The 27,920-nt window shown below is 34.5% G+C and overlaps 2 protein-coding genes across 6 annotated transcripts in view; one reads left to right on the forward strand and one right to left on the reverse strand.

Moving 5' to 3' along the window:
- Window positions 1-9,762, reverse strand: part of LOC309497897 (protein FAM13A-like) — a 22,612-nt gene extending 12,850 nt beyond the window's left edge. Inside the window, exon 1 of the mRNA XM_082168324.1 lies at window positions 6,892-9,762. Coding sequence (XP_082024450.1) covers window positions 6,892-6,945 — 54 coding nt within the window. The 5' untranslated portion in view covers window positions 6,946-9,762. The remainder of the gene's footprint in view (window positions 1-6,891) is intronic.
- Window positions 4,703-27,920, forward strand: prkcq (protein kinase C, theta). 5 transcript variants are annotated; one of them, XM_082168215.1, is made up of 18 exons: window positions 4,703-4,813; window positions 11,073-11,508; window positions 14,379-14,578; window positions 15,248-15,308; window positions 15,769-15,949; window positions 16,668-16,699; window positions 16,808-16,893; window positions 17,301-17,430; window positions 18,088-18,197; window positions 19,145-19,283; window positions 21,398-21,555; window positions 22,055-22,228; window positions 22,599-22,690; window positions 22,800-22,862; window positions 24,736-24,874; window positions 24,996-25,184; window positions 25,262-25,390; window positions 26,598-27,920. In XM_082168215.1, exons 2-18 carry the CDS (start codon window positions 11,391-11,393, stop codon window positions 26,754-26,756), a joined length of 2,160 nt encoding a protein of 719 aa, XP_082024341.1. In that variant the 5' UTR covers window positions 4,703-4,813; window positions 11,073-11,390; the 3' UTR covers window positions 26,757-27,920. The 5 variants fall into 5 exon arrangements, with proteins under 5 accessions (XP_082024341.1, XP_082024345.1, XP_082024342.1 ...); XM_082168219.1 differs by having other exon boundaries at window positions 19,148-19,283; XM_082168216.1 differs by lacking the exon at window positions 4,703-4,813 and adding an exon at window positions 4,851-5,316.

Consider the following 27,920-nt stretch of genomic DNA (forward strand, 5'->3'; position numbering starts at 1 on the left):
TTACTGACATTCTTCTAAATATCTTCCTTTCTGTTCAGCAGAAGAAAGAAATTCATACAGGTTTGAAACAACATGAGGGTGAGTATATGATGACAGAATTTTCATGTTAAAGTGGAGTATCCCTTTAATTATTTTAACCATTGCTAAAAATAAGTCAAGACCACACACACAAGTGAACAACTTTCATTAGCGCAGATGGTGTCTAAGATTTGGGGTTTTGCGATGCATCTTATTAGTTTCCCAACACAGCAAAAGCACATTTCCTGAAATGATGCTACAATTTCTCAAAACTAACTAAAAGCAAGATCACACTCTGTGAAGAAGGTCAAAGATAAAACACTTTATTAAAAATGCTATCTTACACTGTAAAAAATTTGCTGTAGTTATGCAGCTGCTTGCCAGTAACTTACTGTAGATTTAAATTTATGTTATTTACTGGCAACAGTTTGTTCAAAGTTAAATGAACATTAAACATTAACAAGTCTTTGTCTTTACAGAATAAAATTATAAAATAACAATCTAGTGCAAAGCATTCTGGGAACCAGAAATCTTCATCAACCTTTTTCTGTTTTTTTCCTTCAGGTTTTGGTTCCAAGAATGCTTTGCATGAGGCTGTTATTTTAGTTTTATTATGTAAAGATAAAGACTTGTTAATGTTTAATGTTCATTTAATTTTGTACAAATTGTTGCCAGTAAATAACATCAATTTAAATCTACAGTAAGTTACTGGCAAGCAGCTGCCAGTAATACTGTAATTTCTACAGTTTTTTCTAACAGTGTATCTTTAATTTTTTTAATGTTTATTTGTATATAAATACATGTTGAAATTCTATCTATCTATCTATCTATCTATCTATCTATCTATCTATCTATCTATCTATCTATCTATCTATCTATCTATCTATCTATCTACACTCTAAAAACTGCTGGGTTGTGTTAACCCAATTTTGGGTCAAATATGGTCTCACCCAACGTTGGGTTAAAAATTTTATTTAAAAATGGACAAACCCAGCCGTTGGTTTACATTTTTAATGTAACCAATGCAATTTGTCCATTTTTAAATTGCATTTTTGTCCATTTTTGATTTTGTCCAAAATGCAATTTGTCCATTTTTAAATTGCATTTTTTAACCCAACGTTGGGTGAGACCATATTTGACCCAAAATTGGGTTAACACAACCCAGCAGTTTTTAGAGTGTATCTATCTATCTATCTATCTATCTATCTATCTATCTATCTATCTATCATTATTATATATTTCCTTGTCTAGTGGTTTTATCAAATTTAAAAAATGTCTTGCATTGTACAGTAAAGTTAAATTACAGTAAAAATGACTAAATACACAGCAAAGTACTTTACTGTGAACATTAAAATTATTTTCCAGTGTTGAAATATGTAAAATAGACTGGGAAACAAAACTATGTAATGACAAGAATTTATAGTTTTTCTCAGTCGCTTTGGTGCATATCTCACATCACTATTTACATTTGCACAACAGTTAGTTCAACCTCCACAACATTTAGTCATTTGTGCACATCATAGTAGCAGTTTCTCATTCCTTCCAACAAATTGCAAATGCTTTTGGACATGCATCAATTGCTTTCATACAACTCTCTGCTGTTTTATAACATTATCATTTGCTTATGTCATGTCAGTCAAAATTAACTTGTGAATGCTGAATAGTCATTCCATATAAAACTAATAGTCCTCATTTCATGGCTTGAGTCATTACATACAAAAATGTTGAACTAGTTGTCAAAATCTGTCAAGCAAATTTTACACATTTTTGTAAATCTTTTTTTTTCCTGAAAATGTCTCCTAAATTGAACAATTTCTCTCAGGTGAATCTCAGCTTTCACTGATGAGAAGGGGTGTGTGAAGCATTAGTTGCAACCAATGTTCAGTTCCAATATGTACTGCAATATTGTTTCCAGTTGTGCACAGCTCTACCCAAAGGGAGTTTATGTTTGTTGTAAATAAGGATGTATTTTTTAATTTGCAAAATGCTGTGAACAAATTAGAATTGCAAAGAGAATATGCAGTAACAATGTGAAACATACAGATTCAGTGTCTTGTACTCAGTTACCTCACTAAATACAGTAATGTGTAACTTTACTGTATTTTTCAAATGGCTGTGCAAATAGTATATAGTGCTGTCTTGAGCATTTCCAGGTAGTGTCACCAAGATCTGACTTTTTTGCATTGGAAAACATTTACAGAGTAAACTGTCATAATGAAAACATGACAAAGCCATTTGACTATCTTGTTCATAAACAATGGTGTCAGGACTTTTCATCTTGATGACATGACACTTTCATTGACATGAATACTTGCTTTTGAGGAATGAGCTATCCATTTTGAGCAAGTGACACACTTTTGCAGGTTATCAACTAGGTTTTGCAGTTTGTACTAATTGTTTTGAGAACTGCATTAACTGTTGTACAAATGTAAATAGTGATGTGAGAAATGCACCAAAGCGACTGAGAAAAACTGTAAGTACCATGTAAAGTATTGTATTGTTTTTTTGTTTTTTTTTTGTTTTTTTACTTTGGAATTATGAATTTTGTACTTCAATTTATGAAACATGAATGCAAGTAGCCATGCCATATATAAATACTTCTGCAGATATAGATCTGGTCTATCTGGAGGAGTAAAAGGGGGAAAAAAGTGATGCTAGCAATCAAAATATCAGTCATCTCGATCATTATCTAATGCATTTTTAACAGTGATATTCTACAGTCAGTATTTCATTTCTGTCATAATTGGAGTAAATCAATCTCATTAGATAAAATAAAATTAAGACAGGAGTTAATTTCCCTAGAGCTATTATTAACTAGCTACACACTGAGATTAAGTGGGGCTTTTGGCAGATCCGTGGGATTTGGTCATAAATCTAAATAACAGACACAACAATTGCTTCTTTCCAAAGCTCTGGATTCCATTCAAATAATTAAAATGAAATTTATTCAGACATTCCCACACAATCACACAGGATTTCTCTCTCTCTCTCTCTCTCTCTCTCTCTCTCTCTCTCTCTCTCTCTCTCTCTCTCTCTCTCTCTCTCTCTCTCTGTGTGTGTGTGTAGGACTTTCGCTGGGGGTCTCCCAGATATCCCCAGCTCCCTCACAGGTTTCCATGGCAACAGAAATATAGAGTGAAGGCACGTTCCCTGATGCAACGCAACAATTACTATTATCTTACTATTCGTCCCATCCCCCCATATTTCCACCCCTCCCTATTTCTCCTTCATCTTCCTCTCTTTAACGCCACTCACTTACTTTCCCCCAAAAAGAGTGCAATAAAACAAATTCTCACAATTCATCACGTCCATTCCATCTAGAAAAAAAGAAAGAAAAAAATGCACCATACAAATCAATCCTCCATCTGTAGCTGGTTAACTGTCAGATGTTTATAACACTAACTGCCTAATTTATTTATATGTTTATAACTAATTCTAAGCAATACACTGTATACCCACATCATAAAGTTTGTAGGGCTAATTTATCTGTTGGCTTTTGTATAATGTTATCACATAGTAAATTATGTCATTTAAAGCTAAAAAAAAAAAAAAAAAAAAAAAATGTACTCACTGAAGTTGTTATTTTGAACAAGTATATACTTTAATGTTTCTCAAACAGTATTTGCACATGCTGATAAATTGTGCCATATTCCTATGGCACCTATATACACTTTATCATTTATTTTACTCAAATGATTTTGTAAATAAAATAAAATAAAATAAAATAAAATAACATTTCCGATCACAACACTTTTAGAAAGAGAAATCATTTACATGTATCTGTCTTTTTGAGGACATGGGTGTCACTGCGGCGATTTATTTTTTATTTTTTATTTTTATTTTTGTAATTTAGCGCCGCCTGCTGGCAGATCATTCCTATGATTCATTTTACTGAATCATTTGGTTTCTAAGAACCGGTTCAAAAAATTATTCACCAACTCCTATCACCAGTCAAAAGTGCATTACGTGTCCAGGAATTTCTGTCACTTATGTTTTGTCTCGATATAACTTTTCTACTTAAAAGAAACAGTGTGTTTGGGCAAAATACGGCAGTCTAATTAAAAATAAACATGAAAGAGTAAAAATAGTCAGCTGTAATTGAATACATATAAGAATAAAAACAAATCTCCGAAATAGAACAATTATTGCTAGTGTGCTTATCAAATTGTGTCCATCAAATTTCTGTAACACATGTAGCCTATTTGTATTTTGTAAAGACTTACTCGAGTGCCAATAAATGACGTAATCGATTCCCTTTGCGAGTGAGCCGTTTAGATCATTCAGATTTTAACTCGTTTGACTAATTCATTGAGACGAGTCGACTCAAAAAGAGTCTAAAGAGCCGAGCAAAAACAGCACTTTGTTTGCTGAAATATGATCGACAAATGTAACATTGTAGCGTTCGTTAACACTCACCAGCTTCTAAATAATAATAATAAAATAAAGCAGGCTACAAAACACATTTTTATGCAACAGGTATTTAGGCTATGTATCTACGGATCCCAAAATATACTGAAAAATTAAGAATGAGAACTTGAATGAGAAAATTAAGAACTTTGAGCCTTCCACTCCACATTCATTCCATTAAAAGAAGCTGACCTATATTTTTGCAGGTAACTGCAATTTTGCAAACCGCAAAGCACTTGCTTTCTGCTTCCTTTAGTTCAGTGTGTGATGATGAGAGGTGTGAAACGCGCGGCGCGCGCGTAACGTGCGCGCGCAACCTGAACCTGACGCCCTGCAGAAGTTCCATAAGCAGCGAGTCCTTTCAGAGTTCTGCATTGAACAGCACTGGGTAAGTGCCCTTTGTATTCTCTTTACCTTATATGTATGAGCCTTCATTTAAAGCTTTTTTATTTATTTTTGAAATAACTCTAATAACCTACAGAACTGCATCAATAAAAGAGAAACACACTGGCTGTCAGTGCTGCTGATGAAACTGCTGACTAGAAGTACAAGTTAGCCTAACTGTTGCCTAAGAATACACTAATTATATGTTAACGCACCATCACACAACATTCTGCAACCTTTTCCAGTTGGTTTTGCTTTTAGCAGTTCGTGTGGCGGTTGCAGGAAACCACAAAAAGTAGAAGAAACCTGTAGAAGTTAACTTTGCATTCGAGAACTTAGTCTTCTGAAAACATAATGTGATGTGATCTTTTAAAACACCATGTGTGGGATGTATCAAGAAGATTTATTCTTCAGTTAGAAGAAGGAAACCCACACAAGTGTAGTAAAAGCTGTGGATCACGAGCTTTTGTTGCAGTTCAAAGCACAAGCTTGGATTTTCATTCTGTGGTAGGATTGAAGGCTTGTTTATCCTTTATTTTATTGCTATTTTGGTCTATTCTAAATCAGTTGTTGACATTCTGAATTGTTGTGGCTTTAGCCTTACCTACCGAGATGTAAATTCTACCCACAGAGGTGAATGAAGCTCTTTTATAGGTCTCAAGAGATATTATTACTCAAATCTTGCTCTTTCAAAGCTCAGGAGACAGTTAGACTCTGATGTTTCACCTAAAATTCGACAGTTGTTGACTTGGAGGAATTTGGTGAGAAATGGTGAGTTCATATTGAGATTTCTTTTGATAGCATATTTTGGTATCTTGGCAAATCTGAGCTCAGTTTGAAGCATTGAGATGTCTTCTAAAACTTAAGACACTCGGGTCTTTTCTTCAGCAGAAAAAGTGTCATATGAATCAACTGAGATTTGTAGAGAAAAAACAATCACTTGACTCTTTTTAACTGCCAATTATTGCTTGGAAACAACAGCATTATTGTCAAAGAATCACATTTTCTGAAGGATTATGTGCATTTAAAGACATGATTTATAGTGAACACCAATGTGATGTGTTCAATATATTTTTAAAGCATTTTACTGTACATTAACACTCAGCACAGTGTGTAACGTGTGTCTGCAAGTGATCCGCCATCCATAATAAAAAATACACATTTAGACTGATCTAGAAAAACAAAACGATCAAAAACAAGAAAAAAAAATTGAACATACTAAGTACCTTCTGTGGTGTGTATGACACAGAATGTGTGAATTAGAGGAACTACAAATGTTGGTCACTGGAACATCTTACTCACAATCAGACTGCAATTTCCAACCACACTTTAACCAAGAGGAGCAGAGCCAGTGTTACATGATTTAAAACGGGTTACTTCAACATTTAGGCCTACCTTTTTAATATATATATTGCATTATACCTGAAATAGCCTTCATCTAAAGCTAACTATCAAAAAGGGAATGGTTTGCCATTATAATTACCGATATGATTTATGCTATTTAAAGGTTAACAAAGAAAATGTGGATGCTCAGTGGTTATAACGTTGATTTCTTTACAAAGGTTGACATGGTGCTAAACCTCAAATACGATGATGCTATAACGGTTTGCCGAGGGTGCCATGTTATTTCAACAGCCTTGTGGCAGAAACCCATGGGTCAATAATACTGCGATACACCAACATGAATAAGTGAACACAAGCATTAATAACAGCAAATAGCTGAATAACAGCAGCTATAAGAATATTGAATGAAAAGGTTGTGAAAAGTAGTGCTGTTTTTCAGTTGTTCATCTTTTAGTGAATTTTTGGGTTAAAAATACACTGAATCGTAAGTTCTATGAGATACGGTACACATTAATATTCTGCTCTTTATCTTAGAATATTATGTGGTGTTGCATGAGAAACCGTGTGCAGTAGATCTGCTTTTTAGTGATATATAATATACTTAATATACTATGTTATAGTGCTGAAACCTTGAACACACGTTTGTTTACACCAAATGCAGGTGTTTCTTTACCTCTCAGATAGAAATGCACAATATTTCTGTTTTTGAATTTACTGTACTGTTAAATCTTGACTCACATTGTTTGTCAAACAATAGATGTGGTTGTCAGTCCAGGTTCTGGATGTCTCCATTTCCTGAAACACCCAGGTTTCGATCTTTTAATTTACTCCTGTGGTGGCTTCAGTGTCACATGACCATTCTATTATGCTGATTTGCTGATTTAAACTGACAGGACCTAAAACACGTGCAATTGAATAGCTTTCGCTCTATGATCTTTTTACTTTGCAATTTATCCGAGAATCACGTTATGAACTGTGGTGCTTGGTCCACACGGATCAACTACAATCCCAAAACTTGTTATCGCACATTCTGACTATCGATGACTGCGCACATTGCTATATCGATGCTAAAACGATATATCATGCAGCCCCAATTCATAATAAACGAGTAAGTCTGGTATCCGTGTTTTTACATTATGCAACACTAAAAACAAAAAGATCTGAAAACAAATATTTGTATGTGTTTAGTTTCCAGGAAAATTTGAAGTTTTAGCCTTTTTATTTATTTACTTTTTTTAAATATTGCTGTTAAGGTTTAATTTGTTTTTAGTTCAGTTTTAGTTCATATTTATTTCCAGTTAATACTTTTAGTGGTTCAACTTAGGCCTAACCATATATCCTTTTTTTTTGTGCAAGTTTTTCCAACTAATGCTATATTTTATTTTATTTCAGTTTTATTTGAACAGAAAGGTTTTTAATAGTTCTAGTTCACAATATAACCCTGGTCCCATCTAAAAAAATAAATAAAAATAAAAATAATAATAATAATTTTTGACAACTACTGCTCAAATAACACATTTTTATACAGAAAAATTGCTTTAACAAAATACAACCTTCACAATTCTGCTTATATACGCTCCAGGTTTACTTGCCCCATAGACTTCCACTGTAAGTGAATTAATGTAATGTTTTGTGATGAGAGATGAGAGAATATTGTCTGTGGTAAATGAGCCACAGAGTCTGTCCATTGAGCCTAACTGTTGAACCTGGAATATTCTTTTGACAAGCCTTATGAGATGAACCTCTCAAGAGGCTTGGAAAAGCTCAAATGTATTTATAGTTCAGTTCAGTCCAGTCCAGTGCGTGAGTTCAATAGAGGGGTTTGTTGTTTGATCCCACACTTCTTCCACCCCTGTAGCTTTCACAAGCTGGGATAGTTCAGTATTGACCACACACATGTGTTTGATGAAATATCACTCTCATGGAGTCAACAAAGGCCTACTATAAAGTTATGACATTAAAGTGTCTGTCTGTGTCCTGCTGTGTTGTTTGTCTCTCTTCTGTCTATCCTGGTAGCAGAAGCAGGTAACAGCAGAAACTTGCTATCTGTGCTACAGTCCTTCAGTGATGCAGGAAGTGCGGTTTGAGCTGTCAGTCAAACGACAGGAAGCGCTTGGCACTCATGCAGACGCATTTACCAAACAAGAAAGAGAGTTTTGAGAAATTTGAGCTGAGGAAAAAAAACTATATATGAATGTATATTGTTAGCTGCTTCCGACTTTTTGGCATAACAATGTCTGAGTATTAATTAGTGTTATTTTTTTTCTTCTTCTGTTTACACATAACATTTTAGTATATGTTTTTTTTTTTCTTTCTTTCTATATCTACAATCATCTTTTGGTATTCACATGAAAAACAACATCACAGAGACTTGGAGAAGGGCTATTTTGACTCATAACACCTAGTAACTACTTAGCAACGCCTTAACAACCACTCAGAAACCCTAGCAACCACTTAGAGCACCTTAACAACCATTTAGCAACACCCTCGCGACATTTTTGTTATGTTGTTTAACACATAAATACTTTTCTACAAGTCACTGACAATGGAAGTAAATCGGGCCAACATTAAAATCCTCACTTTTCAATAGGATAGCTAGCCTGGGTTTCCCCATGCTGCCTTGGGCGCAGCGTAATTTTATTCACGCTGCTAGGCAGCCTGGACACCATGGACTAGATTTTCCCCTCAAAAAGGGAACCAATCACAGAACGGGGAGGGAGCAGCAAGACGATGACGACGTGGTCTATGCGACACACCGAAGCAGTTTGTTTATATCTATGGATCCAACATGGCATCAGACGCGAAGTTACCTTTTGATGCAGCCTTCGATAGTGTTCTAAGTAGTTTAGAACGCAAGTTTATTTCGTCTTCTTCCTCGTCGAATTTCTGTCGCTCTACATACGTCATCTGGTATAATTGAAACGATTGGCTATGAGGTACGTACAGGCGCATTTGATAGACATTCGTAGCGCCCAATAAACGGCTCTGGGCATTCGTAAACCACGCCTCAAATACGAGAAAATGAACATGTGGTTCCCAGACCACGTCTCAATGAGAAAGAGGTCTGACGTTAGCCAGGCTATAGGATAGCTATACCAGACGTAAATAGTATGCGTACTACAGTGATTTTAGTGTGAAGAAATCGCTTACTAACCATTTCTGTGTAGTTACATCCAATTTTACATCTTTGTTGCAAAGACAACGTAATGCTAAAAACCTAAAACGACCGAAAAAATTACGAGAACGACTTTACATAAATTGACAGAATAACTGATGTAAGTGCTTTACTAAAATTGCAATTTTCACATTTTCGCTTCCAAAAATTGGCTCCATTTACTTCCATAATAAGCACTTCTCCGCAATTGATTTTTCCTTCTTTGGAAATGATATTATGCTGTAATTAACATTACACCCCAAATGCTGTCGATTGAGCGTAACAGAATATTTCTATAACAATATTTTTAACAAATATTTATTGGTTTGTTATGCCACCTTTAATACTGTGGTGGTAAGTTAGTGCCACTCACAATTTATTGCGTGTAAAAATCTTTTTTTTTTTGTTAACATGAATAACTTGATCACTGTAAAAAAATACTCATAATTTTTTTTTCATACTTTTTTCTTTTGTCAAATCAACTTAGATCATTTATGTGGTTCATATAACATAATATTTTCTGTTTTTCTGTTGATTAAACCATTGTATTAACTAAATTTTTTAACTTCAATTAACTTAACATTTTAAGGCAACCAGGTTGGTTACTTTAAGTTAAACCAACTATAATGTTTTACAGTATAACATGGAAGCTTGTTTCCGCCACTTAATTAAATAAAAAGAGGTGACTGAGACTTTTTATCTTGCAATTCTGACTTTTTTTTCTCCGAATTGCATGAGCGTGAAATAGCGAGAAAAAAGTCAGAATTGAGAGATAAAAATTTGCAGTTATCTTTTACATTTATTTATTCCATTGCGGAAACAAGCTTCTATAATAACATGCAGAGTTTGAGCAAAGTGTAAATCGCTGACCATGACGTGTGTGTGTGTGTGTGTCTTACTGTATGTTTGACTGTGACTCAGCGGGGAAGTGAATCCTGGCTGTTTGGATGGTAGTTTTGTATTTCACATCTATAAATAGTCGTTTCTCTTGGTTTCTCTCCCTTCACCAGTTACCTTACGGCTTTCAACGGGTAAGTACTCTGTAAGTGTTCACTGTGGTTCTGTGGTCCAACTGTTTAACAAGCCTGCTTAGTTTCCTTGTTTTCTGCTGAGTTTTATGTGAAGTGCTATTGATTGAGTGAAACATTGGCGGTTGGTGTGAACTGGTGTCATGTTAATTTAAAGGGCATGTGTAGTATGGAAAGAAGTTAACGCATGTCTTCAGCTTCAGTGTTGATCGGGTTTCCATTCAACAGAGAGAATATCAGAATGATCTTATGATCTTACAACCAGATTGTTTGCAGCTATTTTTCCTCTATAGGGTTTAGTGAATAGTTAAAGTCATTTTTCCTGGAGACTTCGTTATTAAACATCATGTAATCTTCTTTAACAGATCAGATTCATATGAACATTAAAAGATGAAAACATGAGTTTTACGACATTTCTAACCATTAAAATACTGGATGTGCTTCCAATGAATTGTTAAATTCTGATTAGTTTTCTTATTTGATTAGAAGATATTTTACTTTTCAGTTAACTTAGTGTATGACTTTTTGTCCATTTAGATTCTATATAAAACATATATTTATATAATAATTATATTTAGATAGTATTTTTTACATTTAGAATCAATATATTACACACTGTAGATTTAATATAAACTATATTTTTATTATGCCATTTATTATTATTAGTTTGTTTTTCCTTTTTTATTATTATACTTTACTATTATTGCATGTATTATATTTTATCCTTTTCTTTTTAGATATTTCCAAGTTTTCATCCCAACATCATTCCTTCTAAAACTTCGGCTATAAGAGAGACAGATTTGATGGACAAAGGACAAAGTTAAATGTTCGATTTGAAAAATATTACTTTGGATGCCACAGAAACAAGGACACCACGATTCCAGACCAGCACTGTCCACTTCTGAGAGTTTTGAAATCCATATGACGGACACCACAAATATGAAAATAAGCATCAGATAGGAGTACATCACTGTTCAGAACATTCCCACAGTGGAATTAACCAGCGGACACTGTATATCAGAGGCTATTGCTGTTGGATCTGAGAGTTTGCAGTCATGTCTCCGTTCCTGAGGATTGGGTTTTCCAGCTTTGAGATGGACCCAGGGCTTGCCTACCACGAAGAAGTACTCAATCCATACTGTGCTGTCTACATGAAAGAGGCTGTGGAGACTGGTAAGATATCTTTGCTACGGATATATCAGGATAGTTTAAGTGTAAAGTGAAAAAACCCCCCCAAAAAACCCAACCTTTGCTAGAAAACAGACACTCCCAGAGTAGTTTCTTCAGTTATGGCCATTATTACGTTTTTATGGTCACACTTTAGTTTAGGGTCCATTTCTCAGGGTCCTTCCTAATTACTACTTATTAATAGTTAATAAGGTAGTTCTTAAGTTTAGGTATTGGATAGGTTTAAGGGATGTAGAATATGATCATGCAGAATAAGGCATTAATATGTGCTTTATACAGCCAATATCTTAGTAATATGCATGCTAATAAGCAACTAGTTCATATTGAGAAATGGACCCTAAACTATAGTGTCACCATTTTTATCAGCCAGATGTTGAATTTTAGTATATGAAGGTCACATTAGAATTGGCTTTTTACCATGCCTTCATAAAAAAAATTGACACTTTTTCAAATGCATTTTCTATTTATAGATTTTTATTTTCCTATTTATAAATGAGGAGTTCAGATGCAAAAGCCTCTAAGTGCCATCTGAAATTTTCTTCTAGAATGATCATTTTTTATCAAGCTTGTATATGTAAGTTCAATAATTTCACTTAAATGGCAATGCAAATTACCTATTAATTGTCATTTAAGTGAAATTACTTAACTTAAATATACAAGCTTTCTAAAAATGATAATTCTAGAAGAAAATTTCAGATGGCACTTAGAGGCTTTTGCATCTGAACTCTTCAAATATCTATTTATTTTCTTATTTTAAGTTTAAAAGTCTAGGACAAAAGGTAAATATATATACATTTTTACAATATGACATTTTTACTTGTTTAAAACTGTGACAATCTGGTGTCATTACCACAACAACCAGTAATTTTACCCCCAATAAATATTTGTCAAAAGTTAGTGTGCTTAGTTATTAAGTAGACAACAGTATCAGTGAAAAGCATGTTTAAGATTAAAAATGAATTATGTGATGCGCAAAGAAAAATCTAAGTAAGTTATTTAGAAAATAGAATATTTTTATTGTGCATCAAGCTGCGATTTTGGCAAAGTATGAAAAAAAGTCTGAAAATATAATTTAATTGTGTGTATTATTGTCATGATTTATAAAAAGCTATAATGCAAAAATGTATTTTAAAAAAAGTCATTTATAACACAAAATAAATGGTGGTTTGAGTTGTGGTGGTGACATGATGGTTCAAAAAAATTTAATAATGAAATAATTTTCCTGTGATGCATACATGTTAAAATGTTACATGTTAAGAAACTAGTATATGAACAAAATATATATTTTTTAGAAGTATATTTACTAAAAGTCTACAAGGACAAAATTGCCCATAGTGGAAAAAGAAACACCCACATGACCAACCTACTCAGTTCTTAGTAGGTGAAACTGAGAAAGTGTGCAAGCAATGTGTATGGTCAAAGTTTATTGAATATTATTTGTCTAAAGTGTGTCATTGTCAGTAAAAGGGTGGTGTTTGTTTCTTTCCTATTATTCTTAAGAATTTAGCTTGTGATTCATCTCGCACACTTCCCACAATTTTAAAGAGTACTTTCAGTAAGTCATTAGACTAACTATTCAACAAAATAATTAGTTTATGATGACAGACAGTCAGTTCCCAAAAATATGAAGCCAGCACAATTGTCATCATGTCTGATAGCATTTGACAGCCAAATATGTGATAATTCAAGATGTTTAGAAGATGCTGTCAAGATATGTAAGTACTGTATATGTCAAAAAGTGCAACTGGATAATTGATTTAGTGAGTTGAGAAATTGAGAATTTAATCTATTTAATCTAATTTTAAACTGAATCAACCAATTCATTGGTAAGACTTATAATAATAATGAATTATTATAGACTGATCACCGCTTCTGTACTGCAAGTGAATGTGACAATTAGAATGCCAAAATCAACGCAGCAAACGAATAAAAAAATCGAATTTATATTAAAGGAGTAATTTCTGCAAAAGTGCATTGGGACACCGACTGCATGCATGGGGTTTGAGGACTGTGGTTATTTTTTTAAGCACATTTACTTGCACTGACCTCTAAATGTGGGTGTAAATCAGATTAGATGAAATGATATGCAGTTGTACACACACACACGTATCACTCAGACATGGCCACTGAGCAGTATTTGCAGAAACAAGGATTTCCCAGCAACCCCTTTGGTTTCAATCTTTAGAACCAAACCACAACCACACATACCTGTCAAAATATAAAGCGTCACGTCATTTCCAAACTTCTATGAAACATCTTCACTGCCAGATAAACTGCATGTCCAGTTGTTGTTGTTTTTATGTGTTGGATGCAAAATTACAAATTTAACTCGACGTGAAAGAGTGTTCGCAACATGTTTTAAGTATGTACTTCTGAGTGAAAATTTTATTTAAAAAAATCCAGGGCTGAATGTGATTTTATTGAATTTGGTGGTTTGTGAAAAGTGGGTGTGTTACACACCATCAAGTCCTTTTATTTTTTTTAGAGTTTCAGAGGCGGAGCAAGACAAAAATGTTTTCTAACATTCATTCTTGCATCATAAGACCAGGAATAAAAAGGTAGAGCTGATTGTAAATGTCATGTTGACTTTATGTCGACATTCTACCAAAATTGCATGGTTTCATTTGAATGGTTGTATATATGTATGTTTTTCCTGCAGTAAAAGTTGTCAGATTACTATATCACACAGTCAAAGCATTGTATCATTCCAGTAGCATTAGTTTCAGATCTGGTAAATCCAGTCATAATGCTCTGAAACACATAGAGGATTGTTTTGCTGATACTTTTAAAGCTTAGTCCAGTCAGGTTTTCAGTGGTGTGAGACTCTGATTTAGTGCGTGTGTGTGTATCTGTAGAAAAGGGTCAGGTGTACAAGCAGAAGCGTCCCACCATGTATCCCCCCTGGAGCAGCACATTCGACGCTCACGTCCACAGAGGACGGGTGATGCATGTGGTGGTCAAGGACAAGACCGCTGAGCTAAAGACGGAGGCCACTGTCCAGCTCGACACACTCGCGTCGCGCTGCAAGAAGGAGAACGGCAAACTGGAGATCTGGGTGAGTGTTTGTGTGGTGACATGCTCACTATACCAAAGCAAAACAAAATGGAAACAAATGTGTTCCCTCAGCTGATATACTGTACATCCATCGACTTATTAAATGTTATTTATTTTAAAAGATACATTTGAACTAAAACACTAAACACTCGTATTAAAAGAATATATGTGAACCTGGATCACAAAGCCAGTCATAAGTCGCACGGGTATATTCGTGGCAATAGCCAACAATACTTTGTATGGGTCAGAATTATCGATTTTTCTTTTATGCCAAAAATCATTAGGATATTGAGTAAAGATCATGTTCCATGAAGATATTTTGTACATTTCCTACCGTAAATATGTGAATGCAGCACAATCGCGAACATAAATGGCCAACTTTAAAGGCGATTTTCTCAATGTTTCGATTTTTTTGCACCCTCAGATTCCAGAATTTCAAAAAGTTGTATTTCGGCCAAATATTGTCCTATCCTAACAAACCGTACATCAATGGAAAGCTTATTTATTATTATGAATAATTCTCAATTTCAAAAAAAGTGACTCGTGTGACTGGTTTTGTGGTACTTAAGGGTCACATATACTGTAATATAATTGATTGGGAATTGATATGTAATATATGTTTTTAATACATTTTCAATGATTTGGTAAGATTTATTTTTGCGTATTATAGGTGGAACTGAAGCCACAGGGTCGCTTACTGATGGAGGCGCGGTATTTTCTGGAGAGGAGTGGTGAGTTTTTCTTTTATTCAGATCTACACACCGTCTCACATAGATTGCTGGGCAACGATTAATCACATCCAAAATAAAAGTTTGTGTTTACATAATATATGTGTGTGTACCGTGTATAATTATTTTGTATATACTGTATAAATACACACATATGCATGTATATATTTAAGAAATATTTGCATGTATGTACTGTATATAGATATTTATACATAATTTATATTCTTAAATATATACATGCATGTGATGTGTGTGTATTTACAGTACAAAATAATTATAGACACATATATTATGTAAACACAAACTTTTATTTTGGATGCGATTAATCGTTGCCCAGCACTAATTATTATTTATATTAGTATGTTATATATCATGTTTTCATAATATACTGATGGATCTAGCCCAGCGTTTTTCAACTAGGGGGCTTTTTTTGGTCTTTTTTGTGTGGGTTCTTGTTTGTTAGACGCTGCAGGTCACGGTGAAGCGGACGGAGAAACTGAACGGGAAAGAGAAGGGATGTTCGCCCTGCACCACAGACGAGGAGCCATCAAACAGGCCAAAGTTCACGTGGTCAAATGTCACGAGTTTACCGCCACCTTTTTCCCTCAGCCGACTTTCTGCTCGGTCTGCAAGGAGTTTGTCTGGTATTATACACGCTCTCAAACAACCACATGTACAGTAAAACAACCCTGATACTAAGAAATTTAATTGATTTTTACATACAGCCCAACTTCCATAATTTCATGCATTTTTGGGTGAAAACTGAATATTCAGGGGGAAATAATGTGGGCCAAGACTTTTGGATTTATCTATTACTGATTTGATTGGATGGAAACATGCAAAAATAATGGGAAAAAAAGAAAAGAAAAATTTGTTTCACTTTATTTTAAGGTGTCCTTGTTACAGTATAATTCTATATTTAAGTACTATAAATTTGAGTATTATTAACTAACTACATGTACTTACTATAGAGTTAGGGTTATGTTTAGTTGCATGTAATTATGCATAATACGAGGCAATGCTATAACATTTAGAAGAAACATTTTGATAAAGAAAACTTTAAAATGCTGTGAACTGAGGAATTGTGAACAGTAAGACTTTTTGATGTTTTAAATCTTTAAAATATCACAATCACTGAATCAATCAATAAAAAAATAATTATTTACACTCTAAATATTGTCTAAATATTAAAATCCAATAAAAAAAATGTTTTATCGTATATTATACAGTGAAGTCGTTGTATGATATGAAGTGTATGATATGCTCATATATATATATCTTTTTTATATTTAAATTTTTGTAATTTAGCACTGTATATTACATTACAGTACACATTACAAATATTTTCTTTTGCTACTTCAGGGGCCTGAATAAACAGGGATACCAGTGTCGACGTAAGTACTTTTTCTCACATCCTCATTGCTTTTGCAGTTCTTAAACAAGTTTCCATTGACCAAGTATCAGGATCCCTCCTACACATTGCTTTCATTTTTTATTCCCAGAATGCAATGCCGCCATCCATAAAAAGTGTATCGACAAAGTCATCGCCAAATGCACAGGCTCAGCAATAAACAGTAAAGAAACTATGGTAAAAACAAGTTTTTCATCTCCCTTTAATACAAACACATCAAACACACAAAGCGTTTAGTTTTCGTTTTGTTAGTAGACTCTACACTCACAAAAGGGTTTTGATGCCCTGATTTTTAAGCCAGAGACCTTTGGACATTTTGTGCAACTGTAAGGCTAAATATAGGTTCAGCAAAGCTTTAGTAATCTGCAGATGAAAGTATAATTACAAGTATTGAAGAAAATGAATCATCTTTTTGTCTCAGACTCCTTCCTCTTTCAGTTATTGGTAGACGTCATAAAATAGTCTTTCCACACTTTTCTGAGTCACACTGAAAGAAAAATTCATGACGTTTTGGATTATTTTCCATGTTGACATTGTGCGTCAGTATGATTGTGTTCTATGCTAAATATATCTGTGTGTTTCAGATCCATAAGGAACGATTTAAGATTGACATGCCTCACAGGTTTAAAGTGTATAACTACATGAGCCCGACCTTCTGTGAGCACTGTGGAACCCTGTTATGGGGTCTTGCCCGGCAGGGCCTTAAATGTGAAGGTGATTCATTACACACCCACATGTCAACTATGAATGTCTAAGGGTCATTCTGTGAAACTGTCGCCTTTTCCATTTTAAAAGGTGATTTTTAATGCAAATTTCAATTATATAATTCTGATATTTAGCAAACATTTGCTTGTTCCTTAAGTTCATTTACCAGAAGGAGGATGTCTTTTTTTATTATGAAAATATGGAGTTATGGAGTTTATTAGTTTAAAAGGGTAAATATATGATGGTAGCAAAGTTGATGCACAACCTTGGCACAAGATTTTTTAATAATATACTATAAATAAAGAGAATAAAGTCAAAATGTTAAGTAAAAATAAAGTTGCTAAGTTACTAAATAAATAAAGTTCGAAAAATTCATATATATACTTAAATTAAAAGGCATGAGATAATTCATTTTTAAAACTGTATAGAGAACATTAATATGGGAAGCAAATGTCATCTGTTTTGTAGAATGACCCCTAAGGCCTTTTTTAAGCATTTGCATATGGAAAAGTTGCATTTAGATGCAACACAAAGTAAATGCAATGCAAAGTAACTGCGTGAAATGCATAACCATGTTTTTATATACTTTTTAATGTATAAAAATATCCACATAACATTTTTAGATTTGCATTTCAGTTAAGTGTATTAAGTGTGTTTTCATTGCAGAATGTGGCATGAACGTTCACCATAAATGTCAGAGGAAAGTAGCAAACCTTTGTGGCGTCAACCAGAAGCTAATGGCAGAGGCCCTGGCTATGATTGAGACCACACAGCAGGTTGGAAGACACACACATGCAATGCAATGCAATGAAACAGATGTCACAACATTTTAAATTTTACACAGTTTACTGTTGTTCTGCGAAGTTCAGCGAATGTAATCCAGTAATTTTAGCAGGGGAATTTCAACATTTTTCCATAGGCAGATTTTGTAACAGTTCAAGTTGGGTTTTGCCAAAATTTCGCTAATATAACCGTAACATTTAGTTGTCTTTTTTAGGTCAACTACTGTCAACAGAACATGCTAGTTAAACTCTACGTGTTAATAGCATAGCAACCTAATAACGCATGGGTTTAATGGCACAAACATTTGAAGGTAGCTCTATCGCCTCCTTGATTACTGAAGTTTGTTACTATCTTCATAGGCAGCACTTTTGTTAACAAGCCACTCAAAGTACAGCAATAGCACAAGAGACTCAAGTAATACACAGTTTATTCCAATGGAGTTTGGCATTAGCATGATGCTAAGCTAACAATGAAATGCTCTAAAAACAATTTTGAGTACTGGATTCAATAAATGTATAATCAATCCCCTGGTTCCACAGACAAAAGGCAAAAGTCCCAGACTAAAATGCTTTATTGAGGTGTTTTTGACATATCTTAAAATATATCAGTGCCATTGTTTTGTCTCAAGATGCACACCAGTAATGGTTTTTTCTAAGGCATGTTTATAAACCTGGCTAAATCTAAGCCCAGTCTGTGAAACCAGGCCAATATCTATTGACACTCGTCTGCCATATTTATTTAATGAAAATGTTCACAATGCAAATTAAAACAGTTATGTACAAAGGGACCATAGTAATGCGTTAAAATAGGTTTCTGGACTAACTCAACTTAGTATGTGCTGGGCACAACATGACAAAGCCTGAAGGGTGTGTATGACCTACATTATCGTGTGGTGTGAGTTGTTTAATCTGATATGAATTCAGTGTGCTTCTTTCCATAGCAGGCTCGGAGTTCGCGCGATAGTGATATTGTTGGTCGAGAGGGTCCAGTGGGCGCAAGTCAGCCAGGGGTCACTAGAGAGCCTTCAGGACACTTACCCATTTCTCCTCTCACACCTCCACCAGCTCTGCCACGCAAAGGTACGTATACCATATGCCAAAACGACGTGCACTCACACAGTTGAGTGTCGAACTTGCTACTAACCAAAAACTAATTTAATCAAATTACCTTAGACCAGGGGTTTTTAAAGTGTGGGCGCTTTTTAAATGAATGATTCATCATTTCAATCTATACATTATAGTGGAAACAATACTTTAAAAAAGTTACAAATAAGCAGGTTTTTGGACAAGAGACGTCATTATGTTTCCGCTCCTCTGTTTTTGATGAGATCATTTTAAACCGTAAATATATATAAATAAATAGCTTAGAAACTGAACAGTTCTAGCATATATTTCTTATTCACTAAATCCCAAAGCTGCCCTATTAGTCACTAATGCATTCATATAAATGTAATCTTTACTGTGCTACTTTATCTGTATCTGATTTAGAACAAGCAGAAATCTGTGAGAAATATGATGACCCAAAGACAATAATAAAATAAGCTGAAGGAGCAATAGCCTTGTGGGCAGCGCTGTGTCATGTGTCATATGCCATAGCAGTGTAACAAAGTTCAGGCTTATCTTTATTCATTAATGACGTCATCAGGGACTAGTCGACGTCGACTCGACTTTAATAACATAAAAGTCGACTTTAAAGTCATTCAACCCCTAGTTAGTTACGTAATCCATTACATTACATTCAAGTTAATATAATCTGACTACTTTTAGATTACTGACTTTGATGTAACTCGTTTATCACATTGATTTGAAAAGGATAATCTTGTACCATATTGATATAAAAATAGAAAGAGAAAGAAAATATATTCCATTCTTTGTTATCAACAACATGAAGCGCATTAAATATTACATTATGTCAGGGTTTCCCAGACTGGGGTTCGTAAGTTTAATGAAAAGCTATTAATTAAATTCATAACATTTTTTAATTAAAATACATTTTTATACCATTTTAAAATAAAAACAATTTAAAAAAATAGATTAAATATTTTGTTTACCTGCATGTCATGTGACCATTAACCAACATCAGAGAACTGTGAAATTAATTGTATTGTTATTGTTGTTATTATTATTGATTTTATTATTGACCTAACTCTCAGTGGGTACTTCAAGTAAATATATCAGGTCAAAGAGGTTCAGCTGACAAAAAAGTTGGGGAATCCCAGCATTGCATGTAAATATGCAATTAGGTGAATTTGTACATTTTTGAAATGCAGGCAAACAGCCTTCCAAAGACAGTAATACATGGTTAAATGAGTCACTGTAGTAATGAGTCACTAGTAAAGTTTTGATGGATGACGACTGTAAACAAGATAAAGACGATTACATTAGGCACACGAGAAGAGAGTACGTTATTATTGATGCACAAACAAACCGTGTGTGTGCGGCGGTCTCGGCGCACTGATCGCTTTTGAAAATTAGGAAAAATTGGGGGTGGGGAAGTGCCATTGTGCACATTGTGTCATACGGGAAGCCCACAGTCTTTGACTTTGAAAACCCCTGCCTTAGACAGTCCGCTACCGACAGTTGCCCATTTCTAGGGTTATAACATTGTCAAAATAATTTTAGGTGACTGAAACATTCCCTGTATGAGGAATGGTTTCAATAAAAACCTAGAACATTCCTTCTCTAAAACTTCCCACAATGGAGTTGTGCTTATAAGGAACTAGGTAGTTGATTGAGAGGTCTCCTGTGACACTGAATTTAAATTTAAGCTCAAATTACAGTTGATTTCAGTGGAATTTGACATTAGCATGTTGCTAAGCTAACAGTGTCATACTCTAATAAGCACAACATTTACATAGTATACAAAAAACTGGATAAAATAGGACGTTTTAATTACACAAAATTATTTTCTGTGAATATTCGACCAGTACTTGATAAAATATCTTCATAAATAACATCTATTGACATTCATTCATCCATTACTGAGCATTCTGGGATTGCCTCATCTTATAAAGAAACATTCCACATGAGATTTTGATCAAAATGACATCCTGTAAGGCATAATTTTGCAGTATAACACCAAAAACCATTGCCGTTCTGAGAAGCTAATTAGGTTTTGGAACAGAGCAATTGATTTATTGATGCTGTCTTGCTCCATCTATTGACGTCCAGCTCTTCTCCGTTCCTCCCAACAGAGCATCAAGGCATTTCTTGGGACGCTACAGCTAAAGGTCGCAGGACAAGTCTTGAAGAGCCTGAGCCCCTGTATGCCACCCCACGCAAAGAGCACCACAAATTCACTCTAGACAATTTCATTCTGCATAAGATGCTGGGCAAAGGGAGCTTTGGAAAGGTACGAGTTTCTCAAATTTCAATTTTAACTCTTATATATACGGCTACCATATACAAACTTTTGAAACGACTGGCCTAAATACAAGGTATCCTTTGATTCTTTGGGTCAAACTGAGACAAAATAAAAAATCTTCAATGAATAATCGTTGAATACCAAAAAGGAAATGAAGCTAAATCTTGGGAAAACATTGCCGTATTGAAACTAAACTTGGTAATTGTTAGCAATGTACCTCTACAGTATGACCAGTTCCAAAGTGGATACATAACACCTACTGGTCAAAGGTTGCAAAGCACAATTAAATCTGCTTTTTAAGCAACTGGCATAGAACCATAGTTCTGCTTGAAGTCAGTTCATTTTGTGGCTATTTTGGTAATGTCTATTGACAGCTATTATAAAAGTCACCAGTGAATATGACTGTATCCTATTAAACTGCATCTGGGAACATCATTCTGGATGCATTTTCTATAAATCTTGCATATATGCGTATGTGTGTTTGCAGGTTTTCCTGGCCGAGCTGAAAAGCTCAGGGCAGTTCTTTGCAGTGAAGGCCCTGAAGAAAGATGTAGTTCTGATGGATGATGATGTTGAATGCACTATGGTGGAGAGGAGAGTGCTGTCTCTGGCCTGGGAACACCCCTTTCTCACACACCTCTACTGCACCTTCCAGACCAGGGTAATACACACTGACACACTGACACACTTAGCGATGGGCAGTTCGACATAATAGCAATGTGTCAACTGGTAGAGACTGGTTGTTATTTTGCTATGCTTTTGTTCTGTGGATTTAAAAATATTGTTATTAAAAAATCTTTTAAGAAAATAACAAGGGTTTGCAATAAAGAAGGGCCATTATATTTAAAATATATTCACTTTATTTAGAATTAATCAAAAAACTAAAACATAATAATTATAAAAGGCCCTGAAATACTACAATATAATATTTTGTACATTCCACCCACTCATATGACACACATTGAGCCACTCTCACATACTGAAGTAATTTGGTTATGTTAGACTGATTGTTTCTGTATTGGTCTTTAAAGGAAAATCTTTTCTTCGTGATGGAGTACTTAAACGGAGGCGACTTAATGTTCCACATTCAGACCTGCCACAGATTCGATCTCCCACGGTCCACGTGAGACTCATATGCAGCCCCCACAAACACATTTTAAAAGCTGAGACTGCCTACTCTTCTTTTCTGTGGTTTCACCCTCTTCCACCTCCTCTCTTCTCTTTGCTGATAGGTTCTACGCGGCAGAGATCATATGCGGCCTGCAGTTTCTACATTCTAAAGGCATTGTGTACAGGTATTCACTACTGTGGAAACTCTATACCATAAAATGAGCTAGATAGATAGACAGATAGATAGACAGATGGATGGATGGATGGATATTTTATACTGTAAGTTATGTTTATTTAGCCTGGAAAATGTGTCAACATTAAAGGGGCCATGACTTGTTTTTTTATTTATTATTATTATTATTTGAATATGTTCCTTAAGGTTCACTTGTTAATGTTAATGGGTTTTTTTGCACAAAACACACACACACAATGTCATTGCATAGGAAACAGTATCAACGCCCACTTGATATTGACTGAATGCATGTGGGCGGGGCCTATGGTGCGATGATGTGTGACTATTCATCAATGTCTTGCTCTGGAGGAAGTCATACGAAAATGTGTTTGCCCTTGTGACGTCACAGATCCCGCAATATGAAAAAAGTCATTTTTGAAGCTTGATTAAATAAATGCATTGTAGTTTTTCAAGTATTTCACAAGTAAGGTGTACATTTTCAAAACTCTTGACAAAAATCTAAACTGATAAAACAGCTGGTCATTCTTTCAAAACCTGATCCCATGCTTTTTCGTTAGTTATACACATTTCAGTCCACATTATCATTGTTTCAAACACATGATTATTGTAATATGTAATGAGGACATTTGGTTCAATCACCGTATGATCTTCTTTCAATTTAGTACTTTTAACAATCAGTTCATTCAACAGCAAACAATGCAAGATACATGTTTCAAATCACCCTTGTTGCTAAAATAATGACAGTAATACAGACTACAGTTACCACATTAGAAGATACACTTGCATTACCTAACTTATGTAATCAAATCCATAATGTTTATAGTAATGTAATAGCATCTAGTGTTTTATCAAAAGGTGTGATGAAGTTATGAAACTGCCATGAGGTTTTGTGTTATAAAACATAGTTTGCTGGCAATACAGTAAATGTTCTCACGTGCCATATGACTGAATCTATACTGCAGTTGACCTTTACAGGGGTGAGTTACAGTAATGTGCCAATCTCTAACCATGGTAATCTGTTTACAGTATCACATGGCATACATACCGTAATGCAAAATGCAGTGATGTTACACAGTCATTTACTGTTTCCTTTCCCTTGTACTCTATCCTGCTCTAACTTCATAAATGGCAAATGTCGCTGTCTCTCTCTCTTGCACACACACACACACATGCGTGTGCACACACTTTTAATGGTTATTATCTACAAATCACTACATTTGTACACAATAATTCATTACATTTGGTTATCCATATCTGAAATTGCAAACAAGTTCTACAAAAAAAATAAAAATAAATCAATGTCTGTCGAAATCTATAGATGTACCAAATGATGATTAACCATTAAGTTCAGTTGGATTAAATAATAGACAAAAGAATTACCGGTAGCCTAAACTGAACGAGAAGAGATACCAATCAAAAGTTGAATAGTAATACCATTATGAAAAGCAGTTTCTGTGAATGAAACATTTATATAGATGAAACACTTAGTTTGTGTTGTGAAAGGACACTTTGTGATTTTGTGTAAAACATGTTGAAATGTTTGAAAAAAGTACACTTTTGATGATTGTGATATTAGTACTAGGAGTTTTGAAAATGTACACCTTACTTGTGAAAATAGTATCAAAGCGAATACAAAAACTGTGATAATGAGGAGGGCGTTTCAAGCTATGAAACTTACTGGATGTTTTAATAGTACAAAGACCTCTTATGTCAAAAGATCAAGACAAATTTAATTTCTCATGTCATGACCCCTTTAAGTGTATCTGGAACATGAATTTGCATTGAATTACAAAAAAGAAAAAACAACTAGCGCTTTGCTTCCTCAAAGGACATCGCTGATTTATTTGCGTGTTGTGACTTCGCAGAGATCTTAAGCTGGATAACATTTTACTAGACATTGATGGTCACATCAAGATTGCAGATTTTGGCATGTGTAAAGAGAACATGATTGGAGAAGCTAGAACCTGCACCTTCTGTGGAACACCAGACTACATCGCCCCTGAGGTGAGGATCTCTACCACCATTCAAAATACTTTTATTTCAATTAAAAATATTTGCAAAAAAAAATGAATTAAGCAAATAAATCAATCAAATGTATTTGAACTATATGTTGTATGTTTCACAGATTCTGCTTGGGCACAAATATGGGACTTCTGTAGACTGGTGGTCATTTGGTGTACTTCTTTATGAGATGCTGATTGGCCAATCCCCATTTCATGGACACGACGAGGAAGAGTTGTTTCAGTCGATTCGCACTGATGACCCATGCTACCCACGCTGGTTAACCAGAGACGCAAAGGACATTCTTGTAAAGGTACGTCTGAGCTAACGATACAAAAAACTCTGATTTGTGAGTATAAACTATAACTGGGGTTTTATGACCGGTTCTAGCTATTTGTCCGGGAATCGGAGAAAAGGCTGGGCGTGAAAGGAAATATTCGACAGCATCCGTTCTTCAGAGACACAGACTGGAACGCACTGGAGAAACGACAGGTGGAGCCGCCCTTCAGGCCCACTGTGGTAAGTTCATTACAGCCGTTAAAGTCTGTTTGTTCTGTTCCAAAACCTAATGAGCTCCCTACATAGGCATAGGATCACATGTATCATAAGTCTCATTCTCAATGGAACTACAACTATCATAAAAATATGAAGACAGATAATACATTTATTTATGATGCACTTTACATTTCAATGAAATCTCAAAGTGCTACAGTAACAGGGGGTTAAAAACAGTTCCAAATATCACAAAAAACAAAAAATAGCAATAACACACCACAAAGTTAAAATTAAAATAAGTAATTTTGTTCCTCATATTTTCATTTTGGTGACTTAAATGCATGGAATATTGTGCATAGATGTTGAAACAGAAATAAAAAGCTTTTAGGGATCCTACTCTCAGCCATCAACTGGTACATTTTCACGAAATTGCTTTGATTCTTTCAAATAAACAATATACAATTGCATAAATTATTCTTAAACTGAGCAAAGTGTGCAAAGGGAGAAGGTTACATTAAAAACACATTTTACATAAAATTTTGATGTTAAATCCACTGTTGTTTTATACAGAATTATTCTATAGTCCATACAGTATTTAATGCAATTACATCAGAAATAACTGTAATTAAATTAACAAACATTAAGAGTAATCCCTTACTTTACTTTTTCAAGGGAAAAGTAATTAAATTACAGTAATTAGATTACTTGGTAATTAATTACACTCAACACAATGTGCGACATTATTCCCTATGAAGATCATTTCTCTGGAACTTTTAAGGTGTCATTTCAGTTAAAGGATTAGTTCACTTCAAAATTAAAATTCAGTCATCATTTACTCAACCTCAAGTTGTTTCAAGTTGTATGAGTTTCTTTCTTCTGCTGAAAACAAAAGAAGAGATTTTGAAGAATATGGGTAACCAAACAGTTGGTGTACCCCATTGACTTCCATAGTATTGTTTTTTTCCTTTTCCTACTATGGAAATCAATGGGGTCCATCAGTTGTCTGGTTACCGACATTCTTCAGACAACTTGAGGTTGAGTAAATGATGACAGAATTTTCATTTTGAAGTGAACTAATCCTTTAAGGACCTGACTTAGCAGGCAGTTCCATATGTAGACATTAAACTGCAAAGCTGCAGCTCACTAGATTTTGGAACAGAGTTCGTCACAAACTGAACTGTTACCTGTGACTGACACGTTGAGCGTTGTCTGACACGTTGTCTGTTTACAGAAATCAGCAAGTGACTGTAGTAACTTCGACAAGGAGTTCATAAATGAGAAGCCTCGGCTCTCCGTCACAGACCGTATCATCATCAACAGCGTGGACCAGAGCATGTTTGAGAACTTCTCTTTCATCAACCCCGTCATGGCCCGTCTCAAGAACCCCTGACTCACAAACATTCATTAAAGACATTTGTGCAAATACTGTGAACAGATCCAAAGCAAAAGACAAACACTCACATGAACATTATATCAGCCTCTGGTCAACCTCATTTCATACTACAGTATGTGCAGTGATTAAAAGACACAGTAGTGTCAAATTAATATAAGATATATATTGTTATTATTATATTATTTAGTGCCTCAAATAATCAGCATCCTTAGAAATGTTTTGAACAACTTAGAATCTCAGTGGAGAAAAACATATAATTCATCATAACATCATATAAATGATATACCGTGAGAACTTGGCTTCTCTTGAGACTCTAATGATATGCTAAAGCCCGCCCCCCTCATGACGTGATTGGAAGGTAGTTTGTGATGTAAGAAACACCAGTAATTTGAAACTAGGTTCACTGCAGTTTTAAAGAGAAAATACTCAGGTGAATTTGCACATGGTTTGTCTAAAGCATATTAAAAACACCACATAGACATATAAACAACATTAAAAGCTTGATTTTCACCACAGGGGGTCTTTAATATTGACTAACTTACATTTTAGACACATTGCCAAAATAATTCTATTTTTTGCTCAGCCAACCGAACTCGAAATAGAATCAAACACAACAGATGTTTTTCATTCCTTTCCTGAATTGATCCATTTTGAACGAGTCAGAGTGAATGAGGCACTTATCGCCACCTACTGGTATAATGACGTAAGTTACTAAAAAAGGCCAATGAAGAATCCCAGACAACAGTGTAGCCTATAGACATTATTAAATATGGGAGTGACGAAAGTGAAGTTGTGCAGGTGATGAATTTGAAAAAAGCTTCACATTTCGTATTGTGGGTTGTATTTGTTTGAAATGCATTTATTGTCATAGGCTATCAAGATAGTTGTGCATCATCAAAGTCATTAAAAAAAAAGAGTATTAGATTGTTTTATTAGAATGAATGTGCTGGTGTCCTTATCTTTAATAATGATCAGATTTATGTGTTCCATAATACTGAATTCTAAATGCCTTGTATAAAAGTGTTGTGGCAAAATATCACACTGTGTAGCAAACTGTACGTTCAGTGGAATTCTGTTATGTTCTTGGATTGTACAAAGTTATATGTGAATTCTTGAAAATTAATGTGTAGTGCATAAAACTGAATATATTTAGAGAGACAA

Source organism: Leuciscus leuciscus, assembly GCF_965113295.1.
Source record: "Leuciscus leuciscus genome assembly, chromosome: 4".
Lineage (NCBI taxonomy): Eukaryota > Metazoa > Chordata > Actinopteri > Cypriniformes > Leuciscidae > Leuciscus > Leuciscus leuciscus.